We start from the raw sequence: 13,028 nt of genomic DNA, 5'->3' as shown, positions 1-13,028 counted from the left end.
CTGTAACACAATTATTAGCTTTATGTGGCCGAAAAACTTGCGTTACCCACTGTGCCTCAAGTGTCTTCAATCGAATAAAGGTCAATGCGCTCTGTGGACAGCAAGTGCGGAGGCACATGGAACCGAACAGCCATAGAAATTCATAAAATTGACTCCGCCAAAATTATACAAATCTCTAAGCCTGGCCAGCGAGCGATGCCGAGAAGAATCTTATATTTATGCACGACTGGCAAAAAGAAATCGATGGAAATTACAAAAGCGGGAAGGTCAGCTTTTCGACTGGCCATTAGGGAGTGGGGTAAGTTCAAAGGTAAACCTGTTTCTTATTCTAATTCGCTTGTCTAAAAAACGAAATTAGCTGAAGCAATCTTCTGGTCTTGGGTTTCTTGTTTTTTGCCAACGTGGTCTCCAACCCACGACTCTTGACTTTCTGGTTAAAGAATCCATTATAGGGTCGCTTGGCCAACTGTTTCAATAAAGGATATTTGGACAAGTGGCCAAAATTAGATTCCTGGCCGAAAGAACAGAGCTGTTTGAGCGACCTAAATAAATATGTCTAAGTAGATTAATGTCAGATGCGGGTAATAATAAAAATGTTTCCACAGACAAATGGGCTACAGTCACGTCCATAACTATACCGCCAGCGGCCGAACAAAGAGCGGCGAAGAGAGCGAGCAAACAGAGTCTAAGAGAGCGCGATCGTGAGTGCTGAAGAAAATGGTAAAAGCAAACAGGCAACGAAACGCAAGCCGCCGCTGTCGACGTCTTAAACTTGGCCAAAAAGGCGGCCAAGTGCCCCAAGGAACATTCAGTCAAGCCGCGATCGCTGAGCGCTACGGACGTCTATAGCTCGCCACAACTCGTATCGGGGCTAGAAGTGAGAAAAGTGCTGACCGGGAAATTCTTTTGGCCAAGAAAGGTCTCCGGAAAAGATCTCAAGCGTTTGTGTTTTTTGTGTAACTCCCCTCTGGATGTCTCTGAACGCCGAACGTTCGTACAAAATGAAACTGCGCGATGTGGAAAATGCCTTCAAGTATCGGCGCATACCGTACCCCAAGCGGTAAGTGTGATTCCCCCCGAAAGAGATTTCATTTCTTTTCACCCGAGAACGGGGCTCAAAGTCTCGAGGAGGAAATGCAATCGAGTTCCAGTTTCAGTTTAATTGAAAACCGGTCATAATTGCTTATGGACCGGCCTGAGAACCAAGCTTGCAGACCGAGAAGTGCGTTTGGTCCATCGGCGGAAGATTACAATAAAAAAAAAGACTTTGCTCTCGATTCTCCATCGAAGGCATTTAACTTTCCGTTTTTCGCAGCTGGCTAAAAGTGAAAGACATTTCAGGGTCGTCGCATTTGATAAATATAATTAAATACAAACTTCAATTGCTAGCAAAATCAGTTCAAACATTTATGCCGGACTTTAAGTACTTGCCAGCAAGTGAATTAATTGCAGCGCATTCTAAACACTGAGAAAATTTGAAAATTTATTTAGTCTATCTGAAAATGGTAACACATAAAACTGAGAATTTAATTTTTAATTTAAAGTAAATTAAATTTTGTTGAAAGCTTAGAAATGGTAAGGAATATAGATTAAAACAAAAGTATTAGAAGGACTTCTTGCAGAGATGATCTAGATTAGATTTAATTGAATCAAACTTCTGTACAAGGACTCATGGATTACTTTTAACACAATCTATACATCAAAACAATTTCTTATTATTGATATTTTTCTCTGTGGAGTTAGTTTATTTTTTATTCATTCTTGATCTAGTTAAAATGCTTCAATTTTTTTGTTTTTTTCATTCAATTCTTCTCATAATTCATTTGGTGTAGCACCTCGGGGCCAGCTTTACAGAGATGAAAAGAGGGAAAACCGCAAAGCCAAACTCAACATCAACTATTTCAAGTAGCCAAAAGAGCCATGTCTTGCCAGCTTCCCCCACGCTGGCTGCATTGTCTTGGCCAACATTTTTCAGTGTTTATTCTGGCCTTTTACAGAACCCAGCTCCAGTTCAGTTCGGTTCAGTCAAGAGTTAAGAGCCCGCTGACTTGACTGCCCGCTCATTAGTCGATGGTTGATGGTCGACGGACGGCCGCCCATAACAATTTTGGCCATTAAAAGGTGTTTAGGCCAGAGAACTGAGCCACTGCGTCCGCTATTGTGCAAGTTTCGCTCTTTTTTTATGCTTTTGTGGCCAAAAACACACTGAAATTGTTGCAACGAGTGCGTTGAGATGTAAACTAATGATAGGCCGAATACACATGTTGTGGGCTAATTGGCGTTTGGGAAAATATTTTTTGTACCATTTGTTAGTTTTTCAAAGAGGGTGTGAGAATTTACCTTTCGTTAAGGCAAAGTAAACTAGAGATATGATAAATGAATAATAAATCAATAATAAACTGATTATTTGTAAGATAACAAATATGCTTAGTAATTATGCAGAATATATAGTGTTATTAAAGCATTTATTATATTTACTTATCTCTCTCTCTCTCTCTTTTTTATCAACCCAATTTCCCCCTTATTTACAGAACAAATTATAACATTTAATATATGAATTACTGGCATTAATTAAACACATGATTTAAATGGAGATACATTTAAAATGTTGCAGTGGCACGCATTTCACGCTCATTTTGACAATTTCATGCAGCTGCAACTCTCATTCAATCAGTTAGCCACTCAATCGGTCCGTCAATCAATCTGGCGATGGGTAAACAGTTATTTTTTATTTGCAGCAATTTAGTGAAAGGACAATCTTACAGCAGAATTATGCAAATGTTTAAATATGGCCATGATTTACAGCGAGGGAAAATATTATCCTAGAGGAAAGCATAATTTCCCGGGCATATTGATGTGCGCACTTGTTGTCGTTATTTGCACATCTCTTTTGTGCATTCGCGAATTGATATTAATTAATTAAATTAATTGGTTTTGCTTAAATAACTCTCGGACAGATGTTTGGCAGCTTCATTAAGCAGGCACGCGATGCAGAAATGCATATGGAGAAAATGAGTTCAATGCCCTCGCAGTCGGTGGAAATCCGTCAAAAGCGATTTATAAATTCAAAAGCAGTTGGCCGTAGAACCAAAGGCAAGGTTATGCAATCTGGCTCACTTTCGCATGAATTAGCATTAATTACGTTTCCCAATTTGTTTTCCGAATGGATTAGGGCTTACCTAACACTAGATTTACTTTTATTTTCACTGCAAGCCGAAGCGTGACAGAAATTATTTAGAACGTCCCAGAAGCGGGTCAATACAGAGAGCAAAAGAGAGAGAGAGAGCTGGCTTTAAGCCGGGCTTAAACGAAGAGCGTACTGCCAACTCTTCGGTTTCCCTGGCTTTCTTCTCCTAGTGTCTGTGTTTCTTACCAATTTCCATCCATCTTTATGGCCCCGGGCGACGAGAAATTACACATATTGGGAATTTTACACGCTGCTGGTGGGCCATGGGAAAGCTAATTATTGCTGTCTGCCTGCGGCGGGTGGTACATTAAAAATGTATTAATAATAAATTTAAAAAGTTAATTTTAATAAAATCCACATGCAATTCGGTATATATTTTCACATTTTCTGCTAAAAACATAATTATATGTCCTTTTATTATGCCCAAATGAAGGTTTAAAAATTGATTTATAATGAATGTGCATTGTTTGATAACTCAAAAAATGTATAAATAACAAATTGTTAACAAAAAAAATAAGAAGGAAATAAAATTATTTAATAATAACATATTTTTTTATGTGTATTTAATTTAAGAAGTGCAATTAAATAATTAAAAATAAAAATTATAAGTGAGAAATTGTTCAAAAGGCAACATCATTTTGTTATATTATTTATTTATTATGGGTATATTATTATAGGGAACCAATTAAAATTATTACACTTAGTTTATTAAATCAATAATATAACATTTGAAAAATAAAAAAAATTATGGTATTAACCCCGATCACGACTATACAAGTTAACATAATCTAACCCGATCTTTTCCGAATCATTGGTCTTTTGAAATAGATCATTTTCCAACTTTCATATTACTCCTCCCAGTTATGAAGTTATTCATTCGCTCCACTTGTTCCAAAAATATTTAAAATAACAAGAGCAAACATTAGCAATAGTTTTATTGCAATTTACAAATACTCCTTTTCACCCCTTTTCAGAGCCCGCATTTTACACAGTTTTTCCATCACACTTCACACCTGGCCCGCATGATCAGGTGAAACTCTGCGCCCTCTAGGCCAACATCCCTCCCTTTTTCTATGATATTTCGCACGCAACTTTTGGCCAGTGAAAGCCCACAAAACACTCACATGTTTGTATACATTATAGCAATTTATAACCGCAGCCGTTTAGCACATTTCAGAAGGCGAGGTGACTAACAGTTTTACTGGGCCAAATCCGGACCGTCCGCCCACTATGTACCCGGAGCCAGAGAGATAGTCTATAACTATCTGCTTGTTATTATTAGTTGGTCACAAAAACATAAACTTTTGGTTATGCCTGTGTGGATACCAAAAACAACCGCCCTCTCCCACGGGCCCGGCGATGAAAGAGCATTTCTACATTATGTAAAAACGGTCAAATGTCGAGCCGGGATGCGAATGAAAAATAACAAAATTCGCAATATTTTTGGTACAAGAAAGGCGAACGCTGATTAACACAATCATGTGAAAAATGTGCTGCAAGGCTTTTCGACTAAAAATAAGACAAGTGCAAAAAAATATACATAGCCCGAGAGAGAGATACTGAAAAGTGGAAATTATGTGTATAGCTTTCACTTGATATACAAATATGGGCTCTGGGGGCAAAGGGGGCGTGGCCAGCAATGCGTAACAGCCAAGTGATGATGACAATGATGAATTTTTTCGTCTTCCGACGGGTTTTCTGAAGTCTGAAGTTGGCCGAGCAAAAAGTGTAAATTGCTCGGCAAAAGGTGGAATTAGTGGAAAGGTGGATATAGTTCAAAGCCACTGAACTATAAATTAAATGGAATAATCGTGGCTGAAATCAAGGCGGGGGTTAAGGATAATTATTTAATATAAAGAAAGTTGAAGGGTGCTAGTAATGGTTAAGATTATTGTTTTTTTTTTTTAGCAATTAAAGCTTCTGAAAATGCAATTACTTTACTTGAAATATTTGTATGTTTGCTTAACATTAATTAGACATTTTCGAGAGAGCTCGCTTGGCTCATTAAGATTAAATTTTCATCGACTAATTTCCCTTTCACTGCCCTGTTAATAATAATGAACACAACTCGTTAATACCACTTCAACAACGCAGTTCCTCAGATTTGCTTTGAGCACTTCCCAGACTTTCAAATGATGATAATGATATTTATGCAACGCACAAAAACGTTGCAAAAAAATTAAGAGAAAAAAAATCACTCAAAACCTTTCAATTTTCATTTTTCCCAAAAGATCAAGATTTTTGTCAGCCATGTTCCTCATACTTTGGCTACAATTTTATTGTTTTTGATCAAATATGCATGCAAAATGCTATAAATAAAAAACAGAAAAAGTAAAAAAAAAGAAAAAATTGTTTTTACTTGTTTGCAAACATTTTTCTGTTTTCTTGTGTTGTTTTTGTCTTTATGTTTGCCAAATGCAGACGAGGCAAATTTCAATTTAATTTCTTCCCTGCCTCTGTACTCTCACACAGCGAAAGTGAGTTAACGCTCAGCTTCAGATCCAAAGTCGAGGCTTCCTCCAGTATGTAAATCACCTTTTTTTAAACAGCCAACAAACTGCCGGAGATTTATGGGCGCCAGCTACTTAGGCGAGCAGAATATTTTACGGCGGGACATGTCTGGGATCCAAAAAGCTGGATTCCCAGGTGGGTGGGCGCCACCAAACATTTGGAGTACGGAGTTCCATTATCAAGTGAAAGCATTGAACTGCAATTAGTAGAGAGTATGTGGAGTATTTGTGGATATTTTCACTTTTTTGGCAGTCAATCGAAGAACTTTTAGGTGATAATTTCCGATATAAACACTCTCTTTATTAGTTTTGGGTATCGAGGTGCCAAAGTTACACTCTCTTCTTTTGGGAAGTTGAAATTTTAGAATTTAATTAACATGCTTTTGAACCTCTTAAAAGCTTTTGAAAGGAATTTATTAATGGAAATTGATGAACAATCGATCAGAAAATGAACAAAATAATAGCTAAGGAACAGTGATAAATTATTTGAAATATCATTCGAAAAATCACATACTTTACATGTTTATTTTCTTGTTTTATGGATTTCCTGTCAAAATGGTTAGTAATAACATTTATTTAAACACTTTTAATAAGATATACAAATAAATTAAAACATTATCAAATATATTCCTACAAATGTTATTGTTATGATCTTCACATTAAAAAAAACTTCCCCATTTCCATTCCCATTCCCTTGCACTTGAGAAGTCGAGCTGTTCGAGTCGAACTGGCTAGAAAAGGCCATTTCATCAACGCTTAAGAAAACTATAGAAAAGAAACCGCAATAAACCAGTTTGATAGTTGGCAAATATTGGCCAAGACCGAAACAAATGCACTTTCAAATGCAAGCAAAAGCCGAGTAGTGGCAGTCGACACAAAAAGGCGAAGGCGACGCCTAAACGAACGGGCGAAAAAATAAAATAAAACTACAAGATTCCGTGAGCATATCAAGAGTGGAGTCTAGAAACCGACCCCCAACAATGGACCAGGCCAAAATTGAAATTGTAACAAAATGCTCACGACAAATATGCGGTTTTTGTCTGCCCCAACTTGCAAGTTTTCCCCCGTTTTTAGCTTCCCCGTTTCGCTGCCGCCCCATGTCTGTTGCCTTTTGGCTGTGCCACTCCAAAAGCTGCATCATGACGTAATGACCACATGAAGCCACCCGGCCCGGCCAAGTCATGTGCCTCTCGCTGGCTTTTAGGCCAAACCACATACGGAAAATCGGTCCACGGCTCAAGGAAGATCCCGAGACTTACTATAATTAAATATTTTTATAATTGCGCTCTCTGCGGTCTTTTAATTGCCAGGGGGATTGGCCTGGGCATGACAAGTATGTGGGGAAAAACTAGAAATCTTGACTGCATTTTCTCGAAGTGGTCATTCCAGATTTAAATGGCAATTGGGACGAAAGATTAAAGTTATTAAAGCCCATAAATACCATAAAAGTTGGGGATTGAGTAAGTCCAAAATACTTGGGAGATGAGTGAATTTCATGATTGCAGCTTATGGGTCTAAGGTTTCATTTTGGTTTTGATTAACACTGATTTTTATAGCACTTTATCTATATTTTATGTTCTAAGATTTACTTTTATTGGTAAAGTACTCTAAAGTTACAGAAAGTCAAACTTCTGCATTAATATCTTGCTTTGACAAATACTGCTTTAGAAATCATATAAGCTTTAAAAACACTATAAAATGTATCTTAAAGTCCGGCATATGAACACCATTTCAAAGGCTTTAAAACCCCTATTGAATCACCCTTATATTTTCAATATCAATGCCACAAAATTAATAAAGTTCATGGACTATTAAAGCCCAGATTTGATTGCCTCAAATTGCCGGGACCCAAAAAGAGTTAACGAATTCGAATTGTCCTGTAAAGGAAAGTTAAAATGATCCCTAATGAATGTCGGGTGTTGTAACTTGCCACTGAACACCCCCAATAAGAGTTGTAATCCAATTTCTCCCCCTCGCGGAGCAGCTGTTACTCGGAGCCCGGTGAAAGGAGGAGGTTGCCTGGCGAATCAAAATTGATTTTAATGATGTCTTCGATTCGGATCGCTTATCGGACATGTACCGAACATCATGTTCGTAAATCATAAATCTTGCTATCATTTCGTTTTGTTGCCACCTGAAGAAAGGGCAGGCAAGCAGGGTGCCTTTTCGACCAAAAAAATAAGCATCATGACCCGGGGGCATACGGATGATGGGTATTCGATCCGGATTCGGTGGAGCTATGACTGGGGGAAAGATATTTTGATGGGGTCGCAAGCTGTGCGTGTACTTTCCACGGCAACTGTCTTAGAGTCTTGAACAAATGTTTGGATATTAGGCGGAGCCTTCGACGGGCGGCAGGTGCAGCAGGCACTCACCTGCCTTTCACTAAACAAAAGGCACTGATGCCAGGTGAGTTGAGCTTGGCTTACCTCTTTTGTTTGCCTTGTCCGGCTGCATATGGATGCTTTAGATAATGGCAGAGCTTAAACGTAATCCCTCCCGGACGTTGTTCATATATCTTTTTAATTAGCCGGACCACAAGTAGCTAAAATTAATTTTTACGCGGATTTGGTTACGAAACCGATATCGAAATAAAATGAGAATGACTAAGGGAAAATGCTACATGATTTAGGACTAAAAATAAAGATATAAATATAGTGATTTATTAACGCAAAGTAAAAGAAATCAGCTTAGCCGAAAGATGTTATTTTTTCTTACCTAAAAGAATATAAAAGAGATAGTTTAAGTAATACATATATGAAGATAGATATCATTCAGACAAGAACATATTTCATTAAGATCTTTGTATCTAATGAATCTAAAAGCCATATCTTGCCAACTCGAATCAATAAATACATGTCCAGAGTATTTAATTGCATTTCCCGTTCGGTTGATTAGAACACTTAAGATAAACTTCCCAAGAGCTCAATTTCTTAGCTTTCCTGGCCAGATAACTGCGCCGTTAGATATAGCCAACATCCTTTCTCTATTCCCCTCTGCCTTCCAATTAACATAAATGCCAAGGCAAACATACGCCAGACAAATACCTGCAAGGGAAATTGAATTGCTTAATTAATTTCCACACTCGCTTCCTCTTTTCGAAAACAAGAGGCGCGCTGGGTGATGCTGGGAGACAAAACTGCAAATAAAATTGGAAAATAAAATTTAATTTTAATGCAGCTTAGTCTCGTTTAGTCAAAGATGTCCCCCAGGATGCATTTCCATTTTTTCTTCTTTTCTCCTTTTGCTGTCTTTTTATTCCTTCTCTTTGAGATTTTTATATGCGAGCGAGCTTTTCCTTCGGTCGCCGGTTAAACGAGTTGCCGAGACGGCGAAGGCGACCCACTTTTGGCCCCGCCTGTGACTGGGACTTCGACTTGGATTCGGACTGAGACCAAGACCGAGACGGGAGCTCCCAAAGACTCGGTGATCTCTGGCGAAAAAAAAACAGTCAAAACCAGCAGCCGCGCACCGAAGAAAGTTATGCATCCCAAACATAAATACTATATAATAAATTATGTATTAAAATATATATTATATTTTAAGTTTTCCAAATTGCATGACATTTTTCTTGGCAAAAACTATGCCTTCCCCTTTTGCTTACACTTTTTTACTATACATTTTTCCCAGTGCACCTTCTGCCTTTTGCTCGTTGGCGCCACTTTCTTTGGCGTCCAGATGACTGGTTGACACCAATTTGAATGGCAAGTCTCTGTCAGTCGGGCCGCTCTTTTTACATCACAAACAAGCAGAAAATAGGATCGGGTTCGCCATGTGAAAGTCAAGGAGTGATACAAATACTAAATACTTAATGCCACCCTCTGCAGACCCCCAGGAGGTTTCGGTTAACGCCAATTGGCTAACGTGGCCAATATGCATTCGACAGCTGCTGCAGGGATTCCTTTTGTAGGTCAATGCAATCACAGAAGAAAAATTGATTCAGTTTTATAAGAAAGTGAATTTCATTATTTAAAAAGTAAAATTATTTGAATTAGTTAGATTAATTATTGTGGTAGCTAAAAATACAGTGAATCCTTGAAAGGAAAACAAAGCCAGGGTTGAGATTATCTGGAAACTGCAATTACTTTTATAAAATATTGCAAATCCCCTCGAAATTAAAAAAACTAACCTTAATTCCATACCTTTCCCTCCAACATAAGCCCATTTACCAAGTCTTTGGAAAATCGTCTTTAAACTCTCTTTGTCAATATCAATTTTCTCAGTCGCAGGGCCATCCTCTCAGGTAAAATAATGACAACAATGCAAATGCTTATCATGGCTATGGCAGGTCGGAAAAGCTAGCTCGAATTTCCAGGGCAAGACACAATATTTTCCCCGCTTGCACTATGGAGACCATGCAGGCGTTAAATGAGAAGCGTTTGACAACGAGGAAGGCGCCATGCCACCCTCCCAAGTTGGAGATCAGAAATTAGTGGGCCAAGTTATTTGGCCCCGGAACCACCCATATTTTCCTATTCCTTGCACTGAGAGAAATTAAGCTTCACCCCTAGAACTAATTTGTTAATAAATACTTACAAATTGGGTTTTTAAAGAATCAAAAATATACTTTGCAAGTTCATTTTATGACATGTAACTTATATCTTATTGAAAAACCTTAAGGTTTTTGTGAAGGGTTGAATACGAGATCTATATGAGCTCGATTCCATAGGCATACAAGTATTTCTTGAGACTCTAATATATTAAATAATCACAGATCACTATAGTAAGGCTTATCCGGACGCGTTTCAATCTGTTTCCAAATCTATATATCTATTGAACTCCTCGCTTTAGTGTTAATTTCTTAAAAAATAGTTTCCCAGAATCCAAACTTTAAAATTTTGGTGCAAGTCCACTTATATTCTGTGCGAATTTCAAAATGTAAAAGAAGTAAAATTTCACATATTTTCAAAGGACATGGTCAAATGCAGGGTACACAACTTAATTGCTTATGCAAGTAGGAAATAAATCCAGCTTTACCAGTGTTAATTAAATTATTAAACAAAAAATAATACTAAATATATGAAGAATAAAATATCATTAAATTCATAACATTAAAATTATAAGCTTGAATAAAAAATAATTTATTTATATCTAGGAATCAACTTATAAGTTAAATCTCTTAAACGATAATATTATGCAATTCTAACTTATTTTCAAACATAGTCTATTGTTTGAATACTTCAATTCTATTCATATTTTTGCAATAATTCTGCTCTTTTTTCTCTCAGTGTGAACCCCTACCCCATCCCCTCCCACACACACACACACACGCTCGTACACTGAGAGCAGGCAAAAATTAATTGCAATGCCGCAAATGACAGCGTCAAGTAGTAAAAGTAAGCACCCAAGAAGACGAAGGCAACGGCGACTCCCAAGGAGCAGCCTTTCCAGCCTCGTTTCGGGGTTTTCTCTCTGGGAAAAGGGGGCGTGGCTGTGTGGGCGTCACGTGCGCTGGTTGCACCAAGGATGAGCTCGTTAAAGGAAATGACAACGATGGCGACAACAGCAGCAAATACCGAGTCGCGTTGTTCGCTTCTGTTCTCGAGTGCGTAAATTTTGTCTGTTTCTGTTGTTGTTGTTGTGGCAATGGTTGTTACTGTTCCTTGTGTTGTGTTGAAACAAAATTGTATTAACATTTGTTGCAAGTTAAATAAGTGATGGTAAGAAAGGAAAATACAAAAAAAGGCTTACAGCTATTTTCTTTTGCCTCTGGCAATGTTGCCTGAAACTCAGCTTAGAAGTTGGACAATTTTTTAGCTCGGCATATCGTTCAACAACTCTATTTTTTCCAGTTTTAAATTAAATAATTGTTGTTTTGTATATTATTTTAAATATATTACATCAAGGATTTATACTGACTTTAAGGTACCATTTCCAAATGACATTGAATGGCATTAATCCCATTATAAAACCTAGACTGAAAATGACAAATTATTATTTTCATTATCATTAAGATGACTCTCCAAGCTTAACCGCCTCGAAAAATTCACCGCTCTCATTGCTCCATTATCGCATTAAAAATAAACCTTCGCGGCGAAATCCGTTGCCATAACAGTTAATTGTTTACAATTTGACCCACAAAAGCAATTTGGCACAAACACACTACACTACACACAACACACACTGGCTTCCTCCTTGCCGAGGGCTATTCTACACTCCAGCGATTCGGACTGATTTATGGCCATGATGTGGAATTCGTTAATTGTCAACACACATCGCATCGCCTCCCTCCGTGGACAAATTCTAGACCGGCTGGAAACAAAACAAATGACAATTGGAGTGTGTTAATGGACGCCTCTCAACATCTCTCGCTCAGCACTTACAGCTTACCTGAGCAGAGCAGCACCTTCTATTTACCTGAATATCTGGAAAAATAGTGAAGGGAAAGAGAGTTAAACGAGGAAGTAAACACAAGAAAAATAAACACTTTTAATATTAATCGGATTGCTCTAAGGATATAATTTATATGGAGAGAAATGTGATGTTCAAGTTCTTCAAAATTTATTTCCTATGCTTCGCGCTTATCCATTTTAAATAGAACTAGAAACCTAGTGAAACTATAAATATGTTTCGATACATTCACAAATTCATTCTTTTTTTACTCAGCTTATTTTCTAATGCTCTAAAAAGAACTAAGTCAACGCTTAATGAATTTCCAGTTAAATTCCTGCCACAAGTTTTCAACTCCCCGTTCAACCTTGCAATCCACGTTGTGTACTTAGGACTTTTATATGTGGGGGCCAGATACTTGAAAAGCCCGCACGTAGGTTTTACAACTTAATTAGAAGTCGCGTTAATCTAAGCCAAATGAAGCTTCACCTCACTCGTTCACTTTGCATTTGACATGCACATGGCACAGGAATGGAAAAGGGAATTTAAATGGGAGTTCATAAAAAAGGAGAGGAACTTGCTTTACAAAGTGAGCTAGCATTTTAATTGGACGGTTGATATAGAGACCTAAGCAGTTTTAAAAAGGTAAATAAAAAATAACCACTGGAAACTAGAGATTTATATCAATTTATCCCCAAATTCAACTTAAAAACAGCATTATTTAGATTTATAAAGTCTTCAAATCAAGTAATACAATTTTAAATCAATTAAGAAATAATTTAAGTTAAGAGTAAGCTATCATTAAATGAATTTATTATGCAACACAACTTTTTGGCAACAAAGGACCCTCATTGTAAATTCCAGAATACAAAAACTATTCAGCAAAAACTTAGAGTAAATATTACTACAGCATATCTTCAGACATCTGTCACTTTTTCGAGTTACTTTCCATTCAATATTTCGCGCTCACGTTTTTTTGTCTTCGGCAAAAGCAAAATTTG

At 37.4% G+C, this 13,028-nt stretch overlaps 1 protein-coding gene across 4 annotated transcripts in view; it reads left to right on the top strand.

Annotated features, from left to right (window-relative positions):
• The first annotated feature begins 740 nt into the window (after window positions 1–740).
• LOC110190179 (uronyl 2-sulfotransferase homolog pip-like) overlaps window positions 741–13,028 on the top strand; it is a 40,973-nt gene continuing 28,685 nt past the window's right edge. For all 4 annotated transcript variants that reach the window (XM_020960527.2, XM_086834488.1, XM_086834485.1 and 1 more), the window contains exon 1: window positions 741–1,060. In XM_020960527.2, coding sequence (XP_020816186.1) covers window positions 972–1,060 — 89 coding nt within the window. In that variant the 5' untranslated portion in view covers window positions 741–971. The remainder of the gene's footprint in view (window positions 1,061–13,028) is intronic.

Source organism: Drosophila serrata, unplaced genomic scaffold (assembly GCF_035046125.1).
Source record: "Drosophila serrata isolate PLE 108 unplaced genomic scaffold, ASM3504612v1 contig_272, whole genome shotgun sequence".
NCBI lineage: Eukaryota > Metazoa > Arthropoda > Insecta > Diptera > Drosophilidae > Drosophila > Drosophila serrata.
The sequence above is the reverse complement of the archived record's forward strand: the minus strand, read 5'-3'. Positions and strand labels throughout refer to the sequence as shown.